The sequence below is a fragment of the Morchella importuna genome (genome assembly GCF_003444635.1).
Source record: "Morchella importuna strain M04M26 chromosome Unknown Morimp01GS008, whole genome shotgun sequence".
NCBI lineage: Eukaryota > Fungi > Ascomycota > Pezizomycetes > Pezizales > Morchellaceae > Morchella > Morchella importuna.
The window spans coordinates 300,991-325,701 of NW_025763405.1; the positions used below are offsets into that span (position 1 = coordinate 300,991).

At 46.0% G+C, this 24,711-nt stretch overlaps 5 protein-coding genes across 5 annotated transcripts; 2 read left to right on the plus strand and 3 right to left on the minus strand.

Moving 5' to 3' along the window:
- Window positions 1-10,475: 10,475 nt before the first annotated feature.
- LAJ45_03593 (uncharacterized protein) lies at window positions 10,476-11,645 on the minus strand (the record flags this gene model as incomplete). The annotated part of the gene is made up of 2 exons (XM_046113178.1): window positions 10,476-11,533; window positions 11,627-11,645. The coding sequence occupies 2 exons, from the start codon at window positions 11,643-11,645 to the stop codon at window positions 10,476-10,478; spliced, it is 1,077 nt and encodes a 358-aa protein (XP_045973471.1).
- Window positions 11,646-12,758: 1,113 nt separating this feature from the next.
- Window positions 12,759-13,187, minus strand: LAJ45_03594 (uncharacterized protein; the record flags this gene model as incomplete). Its single annotated transcript, XM_046113179.1, has 1 exon — window positions 12,759-13,187. One exon carries the CDS (start codon window positions 13,185-13,187, stop codon window positions 12,759-12,761), a length of 429 nt encoding a protein of 142 aa, XP_045973472.1.
- Window positions 13,188-14,199: 1,012 nt separating this feature from the next.
- LAJ45_03595 (uncharacterized protein) lies at window positions 14,200-14,562 on the plus strand (the record flags this gene model as incomplete). Its single annotated transcript, XM_046113180.1, has 1 exon — window positions 14,200-14,562. One exon carries the CDS (start codon window positions 14,200-14,202, stop codon window positions 14,560-14,562), a length of 363 nt encoding a protein of 120 aa, XP_045973473.1.
- A 487-nt stretch (window positions 14,563-15,049) lies between these two features.
- Window positions 15,050-15,451, plus strand: LAJ45_03596 (uncharacterized protein; the record flags this gene model as incomplete). The annotated part of the gene is made up of 1 exon (XM_046113181.1): window positions 15,050-15,451. The coding sequence occupies one exon, from the start codon at window positions 15,050-15,052 to the stop codon at window positions 15,449-15,451; it is 402 nt and encodes a 133-aa protein (XP_045973474.1).
- Window positions 15,452-18,377: 2,926 nt separating this feature from the next.
- On the minus strand, window positions 18,378-19,610 carry LAJ45_03597 (uncharacterized protein; the record flags this gene model as incomplete). Its single annotated transcript, XM_046113182.1, has 1 exon — window positions 18,378-19,610. One exon carries the CDS (start codon window positions 19,608-19,610, stop codon window positions 18,378-18,380), a length of 1,233 nt encoding a protein of 410 aa, XP_045973475.1.
- Between the last annotated feature and the right edge of the window lie 5,101 nt (window positions 19,611-24,711).

Below are 24,711 nucleotides of genomic sequence, written 5' to 3' on the forward strand. Positions count from 1 at the left end.
GTTTCTCACAGCACATGCCAAAGATCAAGCTCGAATGCCGCCGCCGACATAGCCAGAGTATTGTACACAAGAGGGAGAGTGCCAGGTGATCTTCAATCATTTCCTGAACCATCCTTACGAGTTAGGTCCACTCGTATTCCGAAATACCAATTTCCATAGGTTTTGTGTTTCTTAACCCTACAAATATGCGTTCCATAGTTGAAATATAGTTTAGTAGTATATCTTATTGCAAGATATGCAAGGAAAGCACCAATAGGCATATAGTAGGACACTTTATAATACTTATCCTGAGAGAAGAGGGATGCTCTTCATTTCATTTGCTACATTCTCCACTGACAACCTGCAACTAACCAATCTCATCTATAGTGGAGAAAAAACAATGTTTGTCCGTTTGGGGCAGCTACCTTAAGCTAGGCATTAAGACAGAAACAAAAGGGCACGTCTGCTGGGGAGGGGCAGTTTATCCTTCAACAACCCTCTTATCCTTCTTGAACAAAGCACAACTCATTCGAAACAAAGTGCTTTTCCATGTCAGCGTCCCCATGGCCTTCTCTTGAGATTTTAGGATAACCTTTCAGAGTTTATACCGCCAGAATAGTTCCCCGGCACTCAGACAAAATCATCTTTAAAACCACCGCCTACCACAGCGCCCATGATACCCATAACGGAAGCTCCGCCATATTTTAATCTTGAGTAAAGCAAAGTATAAAATGTGCTATTTTTATGATTGTTTTTCGCCCGCCGGAGCTTCCCTCTCCTCAAAACTCAAAATGCTGTCTTCCCGCCTGCATACTACATAGGTTAAAAACTTAACAATCCCGTTCAATAATGTCATAGTCTCGTCGTCTAGTATTATTCGCTCATAATGTTCCCTAACTATATCATCTAATAAGTATATAATTATAACCTGCATATGCAGGCGGTTTTATAGTGTTTCGATTGGTTGGAACCGATTCGTCGACGTTTCACTAGATTAGTCATCTAGCTTATGGAACACTGTAAAAATCTAAATAGAAGTCAGAATTAACTTAAAAATCATCACGAGTAGTGTTTTGCGATAAATTTAGAAGTAATGTTACGACTTGGATTGGGTAGAGAATAATACTGATTGAGGGTTTGCAATTATTGGGTCAGAGTTACGACAGTTGGAGAAGACTTTTCAATTAAGGAAGAGAGGGATACCAAGATGTGGTTACAATTGTAGTCGAGAATAATACTGAATTGTGATTTACAATCATGAACAATTACGATTGGTTTATAAGTACTGTTGTTGGTAAATGTTCCAATTATTGATTATCACTGGCAGAATTGTGAGTTAGTAAGTTATAATTGTTGATTTTGGTATTCGGGAATTGTGTGTGTGTGTGTGTAGTCATTTCATTTCTAGTTTCTAGGTACAGAATGGTCGCATGCAGTATAAACTATGGCATAAAGAGACCTAACCCCTATCTTTACTTGAACACGTACCCCTAAGGAAAATAACGCAAAGCAAACTGAAAAATATACAGAGAAAGACAAGCGAAGCAGCGCGGGACAAAGGAAAGGTTTTGTTGGCCGGGCCCGTGTGCCCAATGTGGGTCTTTCTTATGAGGCGTAGATTGCGGGATTGGCCCCGCTAGCGAGTATGAGGAGGATGTGGTGGGGATCGATGTGAGGGTCGACATGGTCGTTGAGCCTGTGGCTAGTGGTGAGGGGGGGGCGCTTCTGGGGTAGCCGACTTCCGTGACTGCTATGAAGCCAACTAGGGCTATGGTGAGGTTCTGGTCATTCCAGATGTTGTTTAGTGATAAGATAGTCTGTAGCGGGCCGTGTCTGTTTGGGGCGAGCGCCGGGCGGTGGAAGATGGCATGTTCTGGTGTTTCTTCCGCTGTATTGCAGCGTTCGCATTTTGAGGAGAGGTGAGCGGTCATCCAGGTTTTTTGGGCTCGAAGGTAGCACTTTCCTGACCTGAACTGGTGGATGCGGGTTGCGATGAATTTGTGGAGGTCGTTGAAGGGTAGTGGGGTGCTGGAGAGTGGGTGGGGGTAGTATTCAGGGGTGGGTAGAAGTGCTGCCAGTTGGTGAGGAGTTTTGTTTTTCATGGAAGTTCATTCGGGCTGGGGCGATGCCTCCTTCTATAAGGGGGAGGAGGAGAGATGCGAGGAGTTCGATGGGTAGGTGGGCGACGCCTTTAATGGCAGTCGAGTTCCTTTTCTTGGGGGGATTGAGGAGACCTTTGAGGAGTTGGGTGTGTGAGTATGTTCTGTGGGTGGTGATGGTTGGGAAGGAGGGGCTGGTCCTGCCTGTCACAGGGTTTCCGAGAGTGGATGCGCGGAGAATTCGTATCGCGTATTTGCATTTGAAGTAGTGGAGGTAGAGGTCAAGGGGGGGTGTGTTAGCCTCTGCCCATAAAACTTTGCAGTTGGTGGCTCTGAAACATCCTGTGGTCCACCACAGGACCGAGTTCCAGAAGGTTATCATGGATTTGAGGGCGGAGGTTGGGGTGAGAAAGTTTGCGCCGTAGGTGAGCATGGGTCTTATTGCTAGTATGGCAGCTTTGTGGCAATTACGGGAGGAGAGGCCTTTGCCTGCTGTGGAGAAGCATTGTATGAGGCCGAAGGCTGACCTTGCCGAAGCTAGTCTTCTTAGGAAGTGGGTGTTGGGGTTGAATGAGGGTGAGAGCCAGAAGCCCACCCACCTGACTTGATGTCCGAGTTGGAATTCCTGTCCGTCTAGGGTGATTGATGTGAGGCAGATTGGGGATTTGTCTCTTGGTATTCGCCAGTGTATTAGTTCCGTTTTTACTACTGAGAAGGTGACATTTTGTGGGGTGGCCAGGGTTGGTAGCCTGCTGTAGTGGTTTTGGAGAATGGTAATGTTTCGGTGGTATGATGGGGAGCCGACTGTGATCGCGAAGTCGTCTACGTATGAGAGGGTGAGTCCGGGAGATGGGTCGAGGTAATGCAGGAAGTTGACGTATATAACGAAGAGGAGGGGAGAGATGGGGGGGCCTTGGCGTATTCCTACTTGCACTGGGGTGGCTATCTTTGGGGAGCCTTTGAAGAGTAGGGTGATGTGCCTGTCAGAGAGGAAGGAGAGGGTCCAGTTGATTATGTAGGGAGGGACTGATTTGGCTGCGAGTAGGGGGGCGAGGGTTTGCTTGAGGACGTGGTCGAATCCTCCCTTAATATCGAGGAAGAATGTGGAGACTTTTAGCTTGGCCAATTGCATCGCCTTTGTCTCGTGCATTAGGGTGGTGACTGCATCGGTGGTAGATATACCAGCGACTGACCCACACTGATGCGGGTGGATGAGGCCTGTGGCAGTTGCTATTTTTGCCAGGCGGAGTGTTACCATTTTCTCCAGTATTTTGGAGAAGGTTTGCAGGAGGACGATGATTCTGTAAGCTGCAGGGGAGGAGTAGTCGGTTTTCCCTGGTTTTGCGAGTATGACACCGTTGGCTCTTTTGAGGGAGAGGGGGTGGTAGCCATGTGTGAGGAGTGGGTTGAGGAGGGAGGCTATGATGAGTGGGTTTGCTTTCTGGACGCCCTTCCAGACACTATATGGGATTGTGTCAGGGCTTGGTGCTGAGAGGCTGGATGTTATCTTCAAGACAGATTGGACCTCGTCTGGGGTTATTGTTGTTACGTTTTGGTAACTTATGGGAGGGGGGGAGCAGCTTCCATTCTAGGGGGGAAGAATGTGTTGATAAGGTTCTTGTTGAGGAGGGTGGGTGTGGGGGAGTTGGGGAGTGAGGGGACACGGTCTTCCTTTCTGAAGGCCATTTTCTTTAGCCTCCAGAGATCTTGGGAGCTAGCGTTGGAGACAAATGAGTTCCAGTGGTTTTGCTTGGCGCTTTTGATTGCGTTGAAGTAGGCATTTTTGGCGGCCTTCATTTCGAATGGGGGGGCTCTGACTTTTCTCTATGCTCTGTGGACTGAGTGGAAGATGGTTCGGAGTTGGGTGAGGTTGCCTGCCCACCACGGTTTTGTCCATTTGGAGATCGTTTTTATTGGGGTGTGTCGTTTTATGATGTCTGTGATGGTGTTGAGGGACTTGTCGAACCAATCATCTATCATGGCTGGCATGGGGCATGGTGGGATTGTGGTTTGTTTGAGGTGGTTGTTGAGGAAGGCCCAGTCTGTTCGCTTCCAGTCGGGGGTTTGGAATGGGTGAAGTCTGTGGAGGGGAGCGATAATGCGATGGCGATGATTCTGTGGTCTGATCCTGAAGCGTTTGATAGGGAGGTCCATTTCCTGACCAGGTGGGAGACTTGTGCGTTGGCGAAGGACAGGTCTATAACGCTGTGTCTTTTATTGGGGTCAGGTGATAGTCTGGTGTATGTGCCCGGGGTGTTTAGGAGGAGGAAGCCGTATTGGGTTGCAGCTTCTAGGTATGGTTGTGAGAGGCGGAGTTCTCTTTGAGAGAGGGAGCGGAGGGGGTCGGCGGAGGGGGAGTGGATATTGAAATCCCCGAGGATTAGGTGGGGGTTGTCGGATGAGTTGAAGATGGTAGTGGGGCTGAGTGAGCGGGTGGTGTTGCCCAGTGGTCTGTTATAAATGTTGGTTATTGTGAAGGTTGTGTGGGTGTTGGCGCTTGTTTTGCAGAACAAGTTGGCGGAGATGATGTCACCTCTGTGGGATGGGAGGATGGCAAAGGAGTTTTTGTCTAGGGTATTGATGTTGAGGTATATGCATGTTGAGATTTTGTCTTCTGGTCTTGTTGGCGAGGGGCATAACAGGGTGAAGGACGGTACTGAGGGGGGTTTTCCGGAATGCAGGGGGGGTTCCTGGATTGTGACTATATAGGCTTGGTTGGTCATTGGGATTGAGAAGAACGTGAGGAGCACTTGGTTGCTGTTTGCGCAGTTGTGTTGTATGATGCGTAGGAAGGATATGTCTGTTGTTGTACTCGTCATATTTTATGCTTGGGTTGTGGAAGGGGCGGGGAGGTCTGCTGAGGGGCCTGAGGTTGCTGAGGGGGTGCGGTGGGGGGGGGTGTCTTCTAGGGTAATTTCCATGGCAACGGGGGTAGTGGCGGGGGGGCAGGAGGGTTGGTGTTGGGGTTGGTGTTTGACTTGTTCCTGTTCACGATGGCTAGGTAGGTGGGGCATATTTTGGAGTCTGCGGCGTGGTTTCCTGCGCAGTTTGCACACTTCGCTGTTGAGACTGCACAGCATGAGGGGGTGTGTTCAAGGAATCCTGGGCATGTGTAGATTACGCAACGGTGTCCCCGTCTATCGTTTTCTTTGGTGCAGATCGGGCAGGTTTCGAAGATCTCGCGACACCCTTGGGTAGCGTAGCCGAATTTCCAGCATTTTTTGCATTGGGTGGTGGGGGAGGCTGACCACATGGTTAGGCATCGGCGTGGTCTGGAGTATAGTCGGATTGTGTCGCCGATTGAGGCGGCGTCGGTGGGTGAGACAGTGACGACGATGGTGGATGTGGCTTTAGAATTCCGGGAGGCGTCATTCTTGTCGAGGAAGCGTGTGACGATCGGGGTGATACCGGAGGCGAGGTTGAACACTTCTGGGAAGGTGTTGTCCAGGGTTTCTTTGTTAGGTATCGCAAAGAGCGGTACGCTGTGAATGGCGATGTCGACATCGGTTGGGGCCGGGCGGAAAGTTGTGAAGGGGTTCTCGGGGGTGGCTAGCTTGTTATTAAGTACGGCTGTCATGGTTTCGAACCAGCGGGTGTAGGTTGAGGACGGGACGGTGGGTGGGGGGACGACGTTCACGGTACCTTTAGCGCTGATTGAGACTGTGAGTGCTGTTACGGGGGCAACTTGTTTGCTTCGGGCGAGGAGTTGGCCGAATTCGACGGACAGTTCCGCTGCCATCTGCTCAGCTGCATCGATGGGAGTGGGTGATGTCCTGGTGGCGAAGAAGCGGCGTTGGGCTGCAGGGAATGTCGCAGGGCTTTTTGGCGTTTGGGGGGGGTTTGAGTTTTTGTTGCGTCTTTGCTTGGGTACGGTTTTCCACTGTTGTAGGTTTTCTTGTGCTACTTGTAGGTAAGATTTGGGGGCCTGGGTGTTTGGGGGGTTGCGGGGGGTGTTTCTCGGGTTCTGGTTGGGGGCGACATTTATGTGGGGAATGGGTTGGTGGGTGTTTTTGGAGGGGGGTTTGTGTTGGGAAGGGGGGTGGCGTGGCGGCTGTCGATTCGTTCGAGGCGGTTTGCAATTGCCGTGGTCAGGTTGGCGTGCATGGTCATGGACTCTTCGACATCGTCTTTGAGTCCTTCGACCTGTTTTTGGAGGATGGCGTTTTGGTTGACAATGCCTAGCATGAGGGTAAGAAAAAGGCGCTCGGTATGTGTGGTAGCTTCGACATTGAGCATCTTGTAGGCTTGGGTGGACAGGACTTTGGTGTTGGTTAGGCCTGTGATGTCTTCATCTAGTTCTCCTAACCTCAGGTGGGAGAGGGATTTGACCATGTCAGTGGGTGGGCTTGGCATTGTGGTAATGGTTGAAGTCTGAGTGGTAAAGACTTTTGGGTTCGTGTAACGTGGTTGCAACACAGTTCTTGGTGGTTAATTTCAAAAATTTAATGAATAGCGGGTTAAGAGGTGTTTTTGGTATTCGGAAATGTTGTTCAAGTTGCTATCGGTCAAGTTTGCTGATTGATGACTGTATGATGTCATTATTCAAATTATGATACTTTTGTTGGCTATTGCAAGCAATTATTATTTTTTATTATTTTTCTTATTTATCTGAAATCGTTAATATAAATAGCCTACAACTGAAGAAAGACTCTCTCTCAAAGCAATCGAATACAATGAGCCTTAATGAAAAACTTATATTCAGAAATCTTCCAAACAATTCCCCAAACATTTAATGAAAATTCGACGACCGATATTAACTGCATTCTCGACTTTACAAACAGAGTTAATGAAACATCCTGATTAATTATCTTCGAGAATTTTATCTATTGTTCAAATAGATGTTTCCCAAAAACAATGGTTGGTAATTAGGTTCTCACTTTCAAGATTATTTGCTCTATTCGCAATTATCTAAAGAAACCAATGGAGAATGTCATTGGTGTATGTTCTATTGGATTGTACTATATTGATTTACAGAAGCTTTTACAAATTACTGTAGTCGAAAACAATGAGTAAGTTCTGATATATATTCTATAAAATGAATTGAGTTCTAATATATCACTAAGTTCAAAGGAGACCCAACCGATATTGGGTATGATCGTATTGAACCTCTACCAGCATATGCTACTATTTTCTCAATTGGAACTGTAGTAGAACAATTGAAAGGTACCATAAAAACTATCCCAACTGGTTGTAGATGTTTTGATATCTGAACCTCCTATTACAACATCGAATGTACTATAAAAGCTCAAGACAAAAGATGCTTTGTGGTCAGATGTTTCCTTCCTGATAGCAAACGATGGTATACAACAAAAAATACCAAAATATAATAATGTTATATAGGTATCATGACAATTATTAGGTAAAATTTTTGTCGAGGATACAAAATATTCTCTTTTGGTATTTATGGTGAAAACGTTGAATTATATTTCTAATATGGTATCGGGGGCTGGTATTCTGGCAAGTGGTTATGGAGTTGGGGGAAATAATTTTAATTCACCTAGTTCTTGTAGTGCTTGTGCTCAGAAAAGAGGTGTTCAGATTAGTGGCAAAGAGGTTAATAGCGCCAATATAACACCAACACCGACTCGGAAGGATAAAAACCCAACTCCATCCCCTGCAACTCAATCGAAAAAAAAACAAAAATACTACTAGTCCAATTCCTAACAATCAACATAACAACATCTTTGGTTTTGGAATCGACAAAAGTGTAATTTTGGTCCTCGGCAACATCTAGTTGGAGATATTGTGGTTCCAAAAGTAGTGTCAGTAATACTTTAAGCCTTTTGTTCTTTGGCTTACCAAGCTGAGGGTAGTGATGCCAAATGTCATGAATTTGCTCGTACTCATACACGCAATCACTGAGTGGAGGATAAGGAGTTTGATATTTATTGATATCCATAATCATAAACTGTTCCAAATATTTGTCTCTCCTTGAATCTTCCTTCTTTAAATTACACTCCTCTACAAATAAACCCTTAATTTTTAGAATTCTCCTCTTTTACTTCCTATTATGCTTCAGCACTGCTCTCAGTTTTGCATGTCTACCTGGCTCGTTTATTTGTTTAGGATGATTCAGAAAGACATCAGACTCGTTGAAAATGTCATCGTTAACTTCATCGATAACTTTACTGAACTCTCTTCGAGTGTTCGTAGAAGAAACAAGAGAATCAAAACTTTTATCTCTTATTTCTTGCAGCAGCGAGGTTTTGGTAGCTATATTTATAGCAATTTCTTTGATGGCCTTTGTATATGTTTGGAGGGGTGGTATTCTTTTGTATCGGACAGCAGGTATTTTTGTGGATTAGGTGTGTAGAAGGTACAGTTGAGGCAGGTAATCAGAATTTTAGGGGAACAGACAAGAACAACAACAACAAGTGATTGTCCTCTTAGGTATAAAAGGATGTCAAGTGCAAAGCATTCAAATATCTGATTTTCTATCTTATCTGAACTCTCTCTCATGTGTTGTGTGTTTGAACTCAAAAGCGAATGGTGTTGTGAAAGGAAAAACGAGAAGAGGGGAGACTCAACGACAGCGATATGCTTGATATTGCCAGCTTTACCATACCTGAACAAGCATCCGCGTGCCCTCAGAACCCGCTCCAGCACCCGCTATCAGCGTCCGCTTCCAGCAGCAGGACCAGTACCAATACCTGCTAACATCACCAGCGTTCCGAATACATATACCCTGAAAACTCCAATGTCAATCGTTATCCTAGGATTCTCACCCAGAAATTATCAATTACAGCACGGAATAAGAATCATGCAGACTGATAATACTGTAATATAATTCTACTTAAATATTTTTGCACTCGCGCCCATACCCACGTCTATCATCTCGCAATGCCTTATTCTTATCGGTGCCTGAACCTCTACTTACGCCTGCACCAATGGTTAAAATGGTACTCGGAACGGTTCTCAAAACAGTGCTTGAAATAGTCCTTGAGACAGTGCTCGAAATCCTGCTAGGTGCCGCACTAGCTGCAGTGCTCGACCAGGTGTCGATTTAGAGTCTAAATAGATGTCGAATAAATGCCTTCTAGGTGTCGATTTAGGTTTTGAATTAGAAGTCTATATAGACGCTGGCATATGTCTTAACTTGAATATAGAGGCATTTAGGAGTAGAGGTAGAGGTACAGGTAGAAGTAGAGGCAGAGATAGAGGTAGAGGTAGAGACAGACGTGTAGGCGACCTGGGATCCTCATAAAACAATATTGCACACAAGGTCTGAATGAGTCTAGAACATATATAATATATCACTTTCTGTCATTATATCACATTCCCAAAACAACCTGTCACATTGTTAGGAGACTAGTTGATTTCATTGTCCTAACCGACTGAGGGCTGGAAACCATTTGTATAAGTATATAGATATACCGATATGCAATGTATTATTTAAAGGTTTTGATTAGCAAGGTTTGAGAAGTTGGTGATTAATATTGCTTTTTTTGATTGATATATTGATTTTTGCTTTTGGTGAGATGATATTATCATATTGATTTTTGATTTTCTTGGTAGAATATAATTACGATTGAACTGACCCCCCCCCCCTTTTAGAACAATATAGTTATAATTATATTAAGTTGTTCAAGTTTTTCTTTATACGATATCAGCGTATGGATTTTTTCTCTAATTGATACGATATCACATTATCAATATTTGCTTTTCTTTGTATGATATAAGCATGATAAAATTGATTTTTATTTCTTCCTATAATTAGGGGATTTTGGTATTATTTTCCACTCCAAAATCCTCCTCTTACCATTCCATCCTCAAACGTATCCCAACTCTCCCATATTCAAAATTATTCCTGAATACAGGCATGAGCTGTTAGAATTCCCAAGAGATTTTTTGCTGGTGAAGTATTAATAGACCAACATGAGTCCAGGTAAACTTGGAATCAAAAATTAAATGGTTATTTTTGGTAATTTTTCATTGGATCCTTTTACATTAATATAAAGTTTTGTGTATATCCGACTTCATGGGGTTATATTCTCATACAGAATTGTACTAAAATATAATATATGATGTATTATCCCCTCCGGCCGAAGGCCGGCAATGACCTGTATATACGAGGCGTTCTATTTGTGCTCGTTTATCGTCTAAGGACCTGGATGTTATCACTGCTTCCCTCTGTTGAACGCGAGTGGCATTCCATGATACGCTAGAACTTTCCTTCGCTATACAACATGATGGCTACCAGTTTGGTTAACCTACGTATATAGACACAAACTATGGTAACCGTGCTCTTGATTTCATTGAAGAACTGTCATAATTCCTGGACCATTTGAGATTCATTTTTAATATACAGGTGGGTAACTGGGGAAGCCAGAATGCATCACTTGATCCCTCGAAGGACCTCAGTATTTTGATGTAGCGTGGAAGACATCGTTCCTCCCTTCAAAACGCATCCTCCCATTCCTTGATAAACCTCCTCCGCTCAGCTGCCTCTCTCTCCTTCACTTCCTCGAGCTGCCTTGCTGCCTCCAACTCCCTCACAGCCTCGAGCTCTTTTACTTGACCTGCCTCGTACTTGCGAATCACGTGCTCCATGAACCGGTTTGCGAGTTCGCTCGCGGTGTTCCCGTCGTTGTCCTCAATTAACGCGTTGGCAGACGCTTTGAAGAGGAGATTGAACATGACTCCCTCACCCTGAACCACAGCATGATGAAGAGGCGTCCTCCCTTCTGCGTCCTGCGCATTGACATCCGCGCCCGCGTCGATGAGTGTCTGAATGACAGATTCGTATAACCAAGCGATCCCACCAGTGGCGAAGTCTGCACAGCTTAGGAGTGGCTTGACCTTCCGAACACCATTGATTGCCAAGAAATGTAAAGGTGTCTGCCGTTTCTCGCCCCTTGCGTTGAGATCCGCGCCGGCGTCACAGAACATCTTGACTATTGAGAGCACAGCGTTGTCGGGAAAACTGGTCCGTAGTGCGCACGATGCTAGCCAATGCAAGCAAGTTCCCGTTTTGTGACCATATCCATGCACCGTGATGTTTTTATTCAAATCCGCTCCTCCGGTAATCAGTAGTTGAATGAGATCAAGCTTTCCGGCGATAACCGAAGGTTCGAGATATGATGTTGCGGCGGTAGCCCGAAGACGTGCGGGAAGGTTCGTTAGGAGGGCGGCAACCATGTCGACGTTCTTAGACGCACAAGAGCGCCTGAAAGCATCGAGAAGGTGGATTTCCTCGATATGAGGGATCAATTCGCGAATGAGGGCCTCGTCCTGAAGTACGATAGCTGACCGGAATGCGGTGACCAAGCTGAGAGGGCCGATTTCGGTAAAAGGCCTCAAGTGACTAAGGAGAATGGGAAGACCGTTGTAAACCACCGCAAAAATTGCATAGGCTTCGTCGTCCTTGGACATCAAGCCCATGTCCAACGCCCGCTCGCTAAATCTTCTGAGTGCCGTCATGATGTCCTGAGAAGGATTCATTCGATTCGCAAGTTCTATATACTGTGAGCCCCAGTACATTATACATGCTTTGAGAAAGCTTCATGGTCCAGAGAGTCGGGAAGTATGGACTGTCTTCATTCACTTACCTTCACTGAGGCTTGGCATGTCTGGTGGTCCCATGTGCTATTTTTATACCTGAAATGCTCTATTGTGATTATCCATTAGCATCAAAACCCCTTCCGCGGGAGTCACGAGATCACCCGATGTAATAACATATAGTGATATGACCTCGGGGGGGGGTCTACCTACGTGGTCCAAGTGAGTTCACTCGTTGTTTGGCGGGGGTGGGATTGAGCTCGTATGAGGTCTTGTTGTGATATGACTTGTCTACAAGTGCAGGAATACTTTTGACAGCCTATAGTTGTGTATCGGGTAGGCGTTGTTGTGGGTCTTGGCGCTCCGGGCCGCGCCAGAGTTGTGGGTTGAGATCTACTGCGAATGTGGTAGGGCTTAGGGTGCGCGCTGGAACTAGGTCATACTAAGGGTTCCTACTAGCGGGTGCGGTCACAAACCGTCACCCGCACGCACCCACAACCCCTTCCTTTCCTTTTGTCCTGCCCGCCTGTGGTCCCCGCCTATGAAAAGGGTCTATTTTGTATTTAGAAGAAGAAGCAAGTTTACCTAGACGAATTCCATACGAAAACTTGTAGCGTGTCACGTGCATTGGTACCAGGTGTACCCTATCGGTGTACAGGTCCTCACCGATCTCGCATACACCCACCCCAGGACGCGTAGCGTTGGGCGGAGCAGCTAACCAGCCTATTTTTAGAACTAGCTCGATAACCAATTTGTGCAACAAAATAAATTTTTTTTTTCACGCCAAACACGTTTGGGTCAATTAGTTGCGCACGGGGAAGGAGACTAACCAAACCTGACCTGTAAACTCAGAAAGCTCTCTATCTATCATTTCCACCACCCATACATGTGTACTCTTGCATTTCGTTTCTCTGAATTTTCGATTTCTATGATATCGCCTGCATGTCTCTATTTCAGTGGGTTTCGTAATTCTCACTACTCTCTAGCTCTTGGATTTAATCTCCGCTTGTGCTATAGCTAGTTTCTAAACTAATTCCATTCCTTTTCTCTTCCTCTGAGCCCGAAAAACACGACGGCTTAGCGATCGAAAAACAAACATCAAAAACCCAAGTTCAAAACACCCCCAGCGTTGAATTAACGCTTAAAACATCCTAGTCACTGTCACCACCACCTTCCTAGCTCTCACTCTCCTCCATCTCTCCCACACTTTCCACGATCCTCCATCCACACCTTCACATCCGTAACCACATCGCAGCACGCCCGAAAGTCTTTCAAAGACCACAGATACTTCTCCGCCAGGCCCATAAACTCCACACACAACTCCCTAGCCACCTTCAGTTCAACCTCAGTCGCTACACCAGGGCCCATCACCTCCTGCCTGACTACCATGATCCTCAAGTGCTCCTCATACTTCATCCCCTGATTCCAGAGAATCCTCTCATGGTCCGCAAGCGAGTCATCCAACCCCGGCCAAGCGATAAACCCCTCCTCTTCACCCTCCGCCAGACCACTACGGTTCCGCCGAGGCTCAACAAGTGTGTCCAGCATTCCGCGAACGCCATTTAAACTCTCGCCACAGGCATGGAGGTCGATGCTGGCTATTGCGAGCATGTCTTGAGTCCCACGGAGGCCGTCGCACACCTCCTGTGCGTTCTTGGGAGTGATACGTAACTTTTCGGGTGCGCGGCCGCTGCAGAGATGGGGGTGGAGTGTGTTCTGGCGGAGGAGGTTAATGCGGTCGCGGATGGTTTCAAAGCCGGTGTTGAGGCGGTAGAGGGTGGTGGAGATGGTGTGAAGGTTGCGGCTGATATGGCTGGCGTAGTGCTGAGGGGGAGCTTCATTTTATGTGGTGCTTGTGTATGTGGTCTTTGAAATGTTGGATATTGTAGGAGTAGCTCGTTCGTTTGTGTATAGAATCTGGGGAATACTGGTATTATGGGGTGGTAAGATGGTGATACCGGTTTCTTTTTGTACCAGGGAAGAGAGAAGGTTTCAATAGCTGTATGGAATACTCTTGAGTGCGGCATCATAAGCAGCGAGGTACTTGCAAGTACTTTGAATGCGTCATGAGCGGGTCGCGTATCTTGAAACCAGGCAGTGAATACATTGATCCCCAGTTCTCGCTATTGTGTTCTGTGAAGATGGCATAGAATGTGCAGAGTTTGAGTCACCAAGCTCACCTGTATAGGATTTCCTTACCTTTAAGCCAGTTGTGCTGGTGATGTTACTACCAATTGTTAAACCACCTGTCAAAAAAAAAAAAAAAACAGAAAAAAACATAGAATAATTGATACGGGATTGGATGTTCCACATAGCTGTGATTTTGAAAGCGTATCAACACAACAGCGACTTCCGAGAAATTCAACATTATTTCAAGCTGTTGATTTACTGTGTTTGCAATAGGCATGGAAGTAATTCTTCAGCCCATTGCTTCACCCTCCAAAGATTATCAAGAAACCAGTTCTGTATACATGAAATCAGCTGGTGATATATAAATCACATCTCATATTGTACCTACATCAATCCCGCAACATAGCCGCTCTTCTCAACCAGTACACTGCAAATACACCATAACCGATTATACACAAGTCACAAGCACCGAAGAAATATACCATCACACAAGATGTCCGACACTCGAACTCCCCAGACCTCCCTCCAAAGTGAGCTCCTCCGCCTCAAAGGCGAGCTACAAGTACTATTCAACGCCTACTTCAAGGCCCATGAGGATCTCGAGCAGTTGCAGCTCCAGCTCGAAGCGGTTCTCCACAATAATCCCATTGCCAATGTCGACCACTTTGACATGAGGGCTACGCTTGAGTTTGGCGGTTCCGAGCTGGAACTGGTATGGGAGATAACATTGTTGAGGTCTGTTATGGAGGATTTGTGGGTAGAGATTAAGCGTGTTGATGATCTGGTGGAGGAGCTTGAGGATGAGGTCAGAGGGATGGAGGTGACACCGGGGATGTCGGGGTGGTGGTTAGAGTAACGATGGTATGGCGCTTTTCATCTCAGGAGAAGCTGGGAGAATGAGCGGGCACCTGTGCGCAGTAAGGGGACTTCGTGACTAGATGGTAGTGGTATTGATGACCATTTTATTATGATACCAGGAAAGGGTGTAAGAGATGCGAATAGAATTTCTTCTGAATACCAGTGACAGCGTGTTCTTTATCTTAGTCATATTCCTTTCAAAACTGGTAAGAACGTGTTCATGAATTCCCGAGAAAATCATAGAAATTAACAGAGTGGGGCGGAAGCGCCTCGATTGCATGGCCCCAAGATCCTGGAAGAGGCCAGATTCTTCGTCGTCTGTCGCCGATGGGCCTTCGTTATATATAACGATAATCATAGATGTTAGAGAAGATACATAAAATCAATAGTCCTTCCCCAGGCATATACACCTCCCAGTAACGCTGATACTCCCGAAAGATACAAGACTACAGACCGGGCGATCCAAAATCAATCTTTCTTTAAAAATGACCGAGCCCGATCTCCTTTCTTATTACACATCTGTCCAAGGAGATGTCGTTGAAATGAAACAAGATTTCCGCACAATGAAAAAGGATTTCTTCAGACATGTACGGGTGTTGAACGGGCTAGATCTTGAAATCAACACCGGGTTGCGGGAGATCACGGCGGCTGTTAAAAACTGTGATCTCAAAACTTCGCTCGACCGGGCTTCTAAGGCAGATGTCAGCACCGACCTTGGCCCTGAAGCACAGAGCGGTATTTATAAGTGGATACAGCTTACCGAAAGTTTGTTTAATCATGTAGATGAGGCGGCCGCCGCCGTTCGAGAGGTGAAGTCGCTTCTTGATCATGCTCTAAAGGCTTGTAAGGATAGTATCCACCAGGGAAGCGCGGGTGGGAACTTGTGATGTACTCGGATATAGAGTGAGAACCGAGCACTACATATAAATAGATTTTAATATAGACGCAATACAAAGTTATAGATTTTGCACACCGTACGCCCCAGTCAACAAATGTCGAATGCGTCACGGTCCAGGTGGACCGACATGTGAGAAATATGTTTTCTCGTTGCTGAAACCGTGAATTAGAGAGAATTCAAAGACAATTTTCTCGAACTAGGAACACGGAGATTACTTTACCCTAACCGTAAGTATGCATGCAATTAATAAATTAAAGAAAGAAACGGAAAGACTACTGGTGCCAAGCCCCCTAAGCAGGAAGAGCTAAGAAGCCACACGTGCGCACTACACACCAGATCGAATAACAAAAAACATCTCACGATCAAACTAAGACTACCATACCTACAGTCAATATTCTAAAAACGATTCCCATTTCCCCCGCCCGCGCCCAGCAACATTACCCTCTTTCACATTGCCGCCGCTATCGCCGGCCGACTCTGCGAGCCCACTTCCCAATGAAGGAATAGAGGTCCTTGATCGAGTAATATCTGATAAGCTAACGAAAAACAATGATAAGATATATGGTCGATTTTCCGGTGTTCTGAATTCTTTACCAATTAATTCTCACATGAATATATATATTCCTATGTCCATCATTCTTCGCAGGATAGGTAAAAATGGCCACTGTCAGACGCTCCGGCATCATTCAATAGGCGACGCGACCAGAAGGCCGATATTTAAGTATCGGAAAATATTATTGTAACTCCACCACTGTTGTACTAGGGTGTAGCAAAAAGTGATCAGAATCTGATAAGACAAAACTCAAGTATTCACCACAGTATTCACTTATCAGATTCTGATCACTTACCCTCAACACCCGGTACTTGAAACGAAGACAAACTTGGTTAGTTCGTTTCCCCATCACCGGCTAACCCTTCAACGTCTTTGGCAACAACACAACGCCCTTCGAGCAACGGAACTCCATCTTAAACGCTGTGTTCTAAGCATATAAGCCTACTATATGATCAAAGAAAAATATCTCTTTAAACTAGTGCAAAAATTTGTGGTTGCGAACCACTTTTCAGTAAAAGATCGAAAATAGTAACCTTTACGTTGTGGCGCGTGGCGCATGATGTGGCGGAGCAAATAGCTGATCGAGTGTGGTTTCAGGAACAATCAGAGTAACGCTTTTGTACTTCGCATAGCATCATCAATACATCGTCTGTCCTCGGCTTCAGTCTACAATGTTTTGCTCGGTCGTGGTTTATCATAGTTTTGAACAAGACTCTAGTGAATACAGAAAGCAGCCAACAACGTCCACTATGCCAAAAAGAACATTGAAATACAAAAAGACGGTAATTAATGGCCTTCAATATACACTCTGTGAACAATAACATTTATTCCCTTAAGTTTAGGGAGTGAGTTAAGCGAGCTGTGTGTGGTTATGAGATGTTACAAAATCGAGTGAGTTCTGATGTCTGGTTGCTATGCGAGGTTAGCCCGGGCACTGTTGACAATGCCAACGATGACCACCAACAAACGCTCCCCTTACCTCCTTTATTTTTTTCTCTTTTATTTTACACCTTTTTAGTTGCTTTGTTTCGTTTTCACTATACCGCTGAATTTCTTCTTTATTCGGAGGTCTTCCATGCTTGCAGGCTTGCAATTTGATGAGCCGCACTGGTTGCCGAAGTTGAATAATGCCAACTTCCCAAATCTACCGCAATATAACCCTAACCCTGTCCTCTATCCCTAAAAAACCTCCGACCATTAGGAAGAAAGACTACCCCTAATGGGATAGTATACCCACGATAGCTCCCGCGGGGCGGAAGAGCAAAAATGAAGCTGGATGGATGAGCAAGACGCGGATTCGCCAATTGGGCCAATCGCTGTCAGCCTTGCGCGCCGTTGCGGTTATCTGATACGCACAGATCCAGGACCGTTGTTGAACTGGCTTTGTCCAAAGCCGCCTCTTATCTATTTATAACTACAACGGTACGTAAGAATACCATAGGTTGGTGGGGTATCGTAGAGCTCCGGAAGAGCCAGTTTCCATGCTCGATGACCTTAGTGAAGCTGTAACGGTCCAGACCAGGATGGAGTAGTCTCTCATGCCCAAAGCTACTCGCCCATCTCCGATGATTACTAGTATCGCGGGTTATCGCGGGCTGCACAACGGCTTAATAGTTGCATCATACGGTGCAAATAACAACATCGTTGCGTAATACTGGGAACTACGGACTTGGAGTTAAATGTTATACCGTTTGATTCGGCTACACTAGCTTCGCTTGTGCTTGCGTCATCGATCACAATACGAATTGGCCTAGCTTACTCGCTGCCTGGCAACCGGTCAAGTCTCAGGTATCAGAATATCTTGCGTGGCGTGGAGATGCAGAGAGGCATATAAGACGAGCGCGAGAGAGCTCTGCTTGCCTTATTATACCTCAATACAATCAGAAACATCGTCGTGGCGAGATTCGTTATCCCCAAACCTGGAGAAACAAAATTTAGGGAATGTTGGTGGACCGAAAGCCGAGTGTTTCGGCAATCCATCCATGAGTGGTTATGTGGCTGCTGCCTTCTCCTTTCTGATAAATTCAGAATTCGTGAACTACTGAATGCGACAGATACAGTCTTCAGAAGTATGGGCTTTGGGGTGTCCCTGTTGGCCCTTCCGGGGGCTGCATCTCTTGCGCTGACCAGTTTCGGATGCACAGGGATCAGAATGTACCACTAAAGAAACAGGGGATGTTAACATCACTGCTAGTGGAGCACATGATTCTTGCGGGGCTAGAGGTTTTTTATTAAACTCTATGAACTATATACAAAGTGCATATTCTCCTTGTAGGACTCGACAATTCTTATTTAATTTTAAAAACAACACCCAAACTCCATCATATATATCTAGGACAGAATCCCACCAAGAATTACTCAACTACGATTGCACCTCAATGCCAGTGTCTACCCCATGCTGGATCAAAAAGCGCTGCATCCTATAGTCCCGCTTACGAATCGCGATCCCGAGCACGGTTTCTCCAGTAACATCCCTCACGTTCACATCCACACCAGGCATCGAGAGAATCAGGCTAAACAACCTGCGGAATAGCACGCACGCTTTCCTCATCTGCCCAATCGAAGGCCTGTGGGATCTGTCGATACTCTTCGGTCCATTTTTCGCCAGCGTCATCAGAATCGTATCGCCGTAGGAGTTTGTTTGATTAACGTCGAGTCCGGAGGTAAGGAGGATCTGATAGATCTCCAGCAGCTCATCGGGCCTCTTCCGCCAGTCCAGAACACCCTGACTGGCGAGCCCATGGAGGTGGTTCCCAATCTCCTCCACATACTCGCCCCATCCCGAGCCGAGGCCGGCAGAAACGTGGAGATCACCGCCGAGGGCGATCAGTTGTCTCAGGATGTGTGGCTGCCCGTTCGCGATGGCTGTTGATACACCCCTCGTTGCGATTGCTGGTCGTTTGGCGGTCGGTATGTGAGAGATGAGAACACCTGCGATACGGGGCTTGTTGAGCTCACAGGCGTGGAGGAAGGCAAGGCAGATCTGTCTATTCGAGAGCATGCCCCGACGCATGAAAAATGTAACCACAGAGATTTGGTCTCCGGATATCGCTTCTTTGGTCGCTTGTAGGATGCTGCGGTGCCTGGGACTGAGATAAAGTAAAACCAAGCGGATAACATCAATTTGTCTAGTACTGACCGCGCCGGTGAGAGGGTACTCGTCGTCGGAATTTATTTCATATCTTTCCCTTACCGTCTTTCGGAAGGCAGCCTCATTATGGCGTATCATGGTCAACAGAACTTTTGTGCGGCCGCACCGGATTGCTTCTTTGATGATCGGCGGCGGAGGATCGACTTTCCGGACGAGGAGGTTCGCCATTGGCCCGAGCAAACCCGTACATACGCAGTGGTTGAATATTTTGTATGTGGTTTCGAGATGGGGCTTATATCCAGTTGGCTCGCGGACAACGTCGTCATACAAAATATGGGTGAGTGCATGACAAGTGCGGTGGTTGGCCTGTATCAATCGGGATAGGCTTCTGCGATCGAGGTTGTTCGCAATCGCGATCAGAAGCTCGTTCGGGAGCGAGGTGAGGCGTATTTGAGTTGTGAGTAAGTCTGAGAGGCTCACGTCGCCCCTTATTTTGCTTGCCATTGTGTTGAACTAAAATACTTGGTTAGTAATAGGATATGGAACACGAGGTATTGCCGGCTGGTATATTGATGACTTACACGAAGCTGGTCGGACATGACGCACCAGCGAGTAATAGTTATACTAGTCGGGATGATTGGTGGGGGTAAACGTAATGGGGAAAGTCGGTGTGTCGTCATTGTGCGGCGCGGTGAGATTACTTTAGTCAATAGGTGGGATATTGGGGGGGTTGGGAGGAGAAGTTGTGGATATCTGGATCTCGAGTGTTAAGTATTCTGGTAGAAGATTGGCAGTGTTGCACTCGACATTCCTCGTTATATACTTTCTTGCTGGAGATTGACATAGTAAATATTTCGTCACAGTCGGATATTCTCACCCCGCTAGTGGACGTCATCGTGAGTTCGCTAAAGACACCGTTAGCATTAGATTTGAAAATATCGAGCACAACGTCGAGATCTACAACAGAAGGCACGATTACTTCTTCTGACGACAGCTCACTCCGAGTCGGGTTGATAAATCGGTTCGGGGTTGTGGATGGATCACCATCATATATTGCAAGCGAGGTAATGTAGAGAAGCACTAATCCTATTTGAAAATACAAAGATCACCGTACTTTGGAATGGATAAAAAAATGCTTAGGTGTCTCTACGATTTTATAATTCCTTTGATAAATATTGCATCATGCTGGTCCGAGGTATGATCGAAAGATTGGTTTTTGTTTGGAAGAAATGAAGAAAATTAGAGGGAAAGTGCATGGAAAGAAGGCCATATTTTTAATGACCCAGGTACCTAGCAAACCAAATGCTTGAAAACCAAATCTCTTGACAGCTGAATGCAGACGGCCTAATTATTACAAAAGTGTTTGTAGTCTGCTACAGTGCGCCGAGAACCCTAACCCTGGATCAGATCAACTAAAATGCCGTAGAGGTTTTGTTTTGATAGAATACAGGCATCTGGAAGGCTCTGGAGTATTGCGCTCGCTCAATGTAGCTCACCCCTATAGATGCACGCCACACTGTCATTTAATTATTAACGACTTATCTTTAGACGATGCTGGCTGTTTTCTGTATTCTCTAGAGTCTTGTTCCAACTGGTCACAAAATGACGATCAATCAAAATCAACGTAGAGTAAAGACGAGACAGACTGTGTATTGGCGACTTTGATCTATGAGTACAAGAAGACTAATCTAGTGTGTGGTTCTCTCTTACGTCGCTTCTCGTCAGACACATTTTCCTTAGCCACATATTACGCCTCATCATGCGCTACGTACTTCAACGATACTAAGGTATTATTATAGTTGTTAATAAGGTTAGTTCGGTTGTTAGACTGGTTACTAGCTCGAATACCTGCATTACTAATTTATTCAAAAATCGGTTAGCCGAGCCGATCCGGAATAGTTTTTATCGCCTGTAACTAATAATTACTTTTTACTAGTACACGGTAGGCTCAGTGATCGTTGTGACCACTTTTGGAGTGTATGGGTCAGCACTAGTGTCTCTCTTTCATCGGCTGGTAAAATATAATCTGAAGACCACTGAGATAATCACTTACAAGATGGTGGAGAATCTTTGCCCCATACTAAGGTGTAGATGTTGTGAATTGATGTGTTGGTTCTATCGAGGACCGATCTCTCTCATGATCAGATATATGTGACATTTTATGTCTCAGGCCGGGTAGTGGCTGTCAAATGGGGTATAAGTATAGCGAACACCACACGCTTATATCTTGGAGACTAAATTACAATTCCCCTAGTGATTTCTCATAGCCTCCTATTTATGGTGGTGAGATGGATTTGTGACCCATGGCTTCACAAGGAACATTTATTCATACTAGAACCATGGTGAATCAGATGACAAGGAAATACAGTGAAATACAGAGTGCAATACGTGAATTAAGAAGAATAAGAAAGAAATAAAGAAGATCTAAAAGATATAAATGGACGAAGGAAAAAATCTTCTAATAAAGAAAGCGTCTTCTGTAACCAACCAATATCCACAAATATACGCTGCGTGGGGTTCGTTTGAACCTGTACAGGTGCCGGCCAGGACGGCAAGGAACACGATAATCATGCGCATAAAAATAAAATCTTGAAGTTCTACAATTTAACATGAATTTGGGGCGACAATATTAAGACCACCACTGCCCCGGCGTACGCCGAGCGGGGGAAAATACAAGAACATATCACCGCAAGAGAAAAAGAAAAGGTTGATTTCCTCCCCTCACACAAGGGAGGCTGCAATTTTAGTACCCAGTTTACGTGTGCGTAGTCTCACGTTGATCCAGTAGAGATTCCTTGAGTTTCAACGATACTCAGCCTGAGGAGAGTCGCCTTTTGTTCCGTATCATTCTTCCACTGTTCGACTATAAGGAAATTCAGCGCTTGATCTTCTATTCCTCTTTGGCTCTAAACTGTCGTTCAATGAATTAGCCGGCCTATTCTTAGACTTAACTACCCTCCAGATACCCACCATGACACCAGATACTCCGTATTTTGGCAAAATGACGAAATTGTGTATTCCAGTGTAATGCTCCAAGCACAATCAATTGCAAAAAGTGAGATGTGGCCATCAGTTGTTTTTCAAGTCAACCAGTCATTGACTTGACCTTCCGATGTGGCTTAATTAAGGAGTGCGGCTCAACAAACCCTTGTTGTGGCTCACATAACCGATCCTAAAACAATGAGGCTCAAGCCAGAAACGCTTGGCGGCAACAACCGCACGTCAATGACCGCAACTGCGGTATTTTGTGCATACTCTTTTTCTCCTAGCTTGCTATTCATGTCTTCTCCATTCGTTGCCTGCCCTATGTGTCTCAGTACCCTCCGGCCATCATGCAAGTAGGACAAAAAACAGAAAAAAGTCCCATCCATGGGATTTTGAATGGCATCCTACTTTTCTGCTCTTCCTCGCTATCGGTTAGCGGCGTGAGCGCAGCCTTTGCGCATGCACTCTGTTACCCCGCGGTTCCTTCGGAATCGCAGCGCATCATCATATCAGAATATCACCGGAGTTTCGCAATTAGGATGCGTACTTCGTATGCTGGGCGCGGTGTCAATTAAAGTCCTTCGGTAGTGAGCTCGGCTATGGTATGCGTTGATTCCTGTCATCCAAAGGAGGCTCAGCAGAGAGGCATACAAAAAAAAATTCCCCCTTGACAAGGAGGTGCCTTCTTATTCCTCCTTTCTGTTTTGTGTTGGGTGTCGAGACTTGATCCTCTGTTTGGATTCCTTCATTCGTTGGCGAGCAGCACATGATAAGCGCAACAGAGGTGTTCGGATGTTAACCGACAGACACACCTCCCACCAGTACGAAAGAGATATTGGACCTTTGAATAGATGACCTTCTTCCTCCTGAATCACTCCACCTGTATCTGCCCCTATTGCATCTTCAAATGCAACTCGCTAAAATAATATCGACACTGGGCGTTCGGAGGTCTACAAGCTAGGACGGGCAAGTCGTCACTGTATTGCTAGGCTTTGGTTGGGTGTCAACCGTCCGCTGGTCTTTACCCCGCCAGCTGTTAAAACTGGGTTTGCTTTCCCCGAGAACTTTATCCATACTGCAGGTACAGCATCCTACTGCGATTCATGCAAGGCGACCCATGCATGGATGGCAGCCTGGAGTGGCGGGAGTCTCCTTTGTGTTGCTCAATGAGCCAAATATATGTGTACGATTTCCGTCCGCCCTCCAAATTCTCACTTGGTGTAAATGACATGTCAATCCCAGCCACGGGAGGTAGGAGCAATTTGATAGGAGGACTGGCGATGGGATGGGCGCAAGGCTATCTATCTTAGCCGCGGCGCGTTGACTCGGATAGGTGTTGAATATGAATAGCTGGGAGCGTAAGAATAGTTTGTGTGGTCGTGATGAGCTTCTATATTTCTCTCGTAGTGGAAGGCCGCCCGTCGTACAACGATCAAATTATCAACGGAGATGGAGGCTAATAGGGCTGGGTTGAACACCATGGTGGATAGCTGATTACTGAGTCATTGCGGGTTCGAAAATTGCTTTTCCACAGGATGGTGTGCGGTGTTTCCGCCATGGAGTTTTCGACGAATTTCGTGGTGGGGGGAGATGGCTCGCTGAGGCTCGCTCTTGCCACAACCGATGATCAACTCCCTCCGCCCATCGCCTACACCCTCGCGCCAAAACGTTGCGAAATCTCCAGCCCACAGATTGGATTGCCTTAGTCCGTTTATAGGGAGCTGAAGAGGAACTTCCTCTTCTCTGATACGTAAGCCGGGAGCCACGTGTCGCGCTTATGATGAGGGCAGTTCCTGGTTGAGTTCGTGTTGGACATTTCAAACACAAGAAACTCATTCATGGCCTGGAAGGACAGTAAGCAACTACCTTCAGAGAAGAGCGAGAGCAAGGGCCCGTTTGCAGCATGGTGCGCATACCTGCAATTGGAGGCACAAGAAATCCGATGGTCGGAGCTCTGTCGTCAGAGAGAACTGAGTTTTTGACGCGTTGCAGCTGTCAAATAGTGCCACTGTGGTTTTTGAAGGTCGGGCTAGGCCGGGCCCGACCCCGTCACATCCAGAGACAACCCACCTGCCGGGTGTTGAGCATAAATCGACCGCCACCATACGTGTCTTCGGGCTCCGAACAACAACACAGCTACTAGTCAGACCATCGACCACCGTAAAAAGCCCCACTTCTGGGTGGTGTACCTTCGCGAAAGTTTGGACACCCTTCCGACGTAATGTAAAGTGACACCATACCGACGGACAGAAACGGAACTTAAATCTCAATCCGCCTAGGCAGTCGTTTTCCTTTTCTCGGATCTCAATCACCGAATGGGGGGGACAGTGGGTAGGGAATAGAAACTTTCAAGCTATTGAAGTTAACTATACGGTCGTACGCAAAGGCTTCCGGGTGTCATGTAAGTCTCTCCAGCATTGACAAAGTCGGTGTAAAGGCTCGGTTTACTGACTATAAATACATGTGGGAAAATAAAATTAGATTCACCTACCAACCTATTTTAACGCTTCACTTTAGCCACTTGGATTCTGTCCAGACATTGTTTTCGATTTAGTTATAGACGAAGAATGACATTACTAAACAACACGGCCACTCTATCTGCGCGACAGGCTTTTACAGA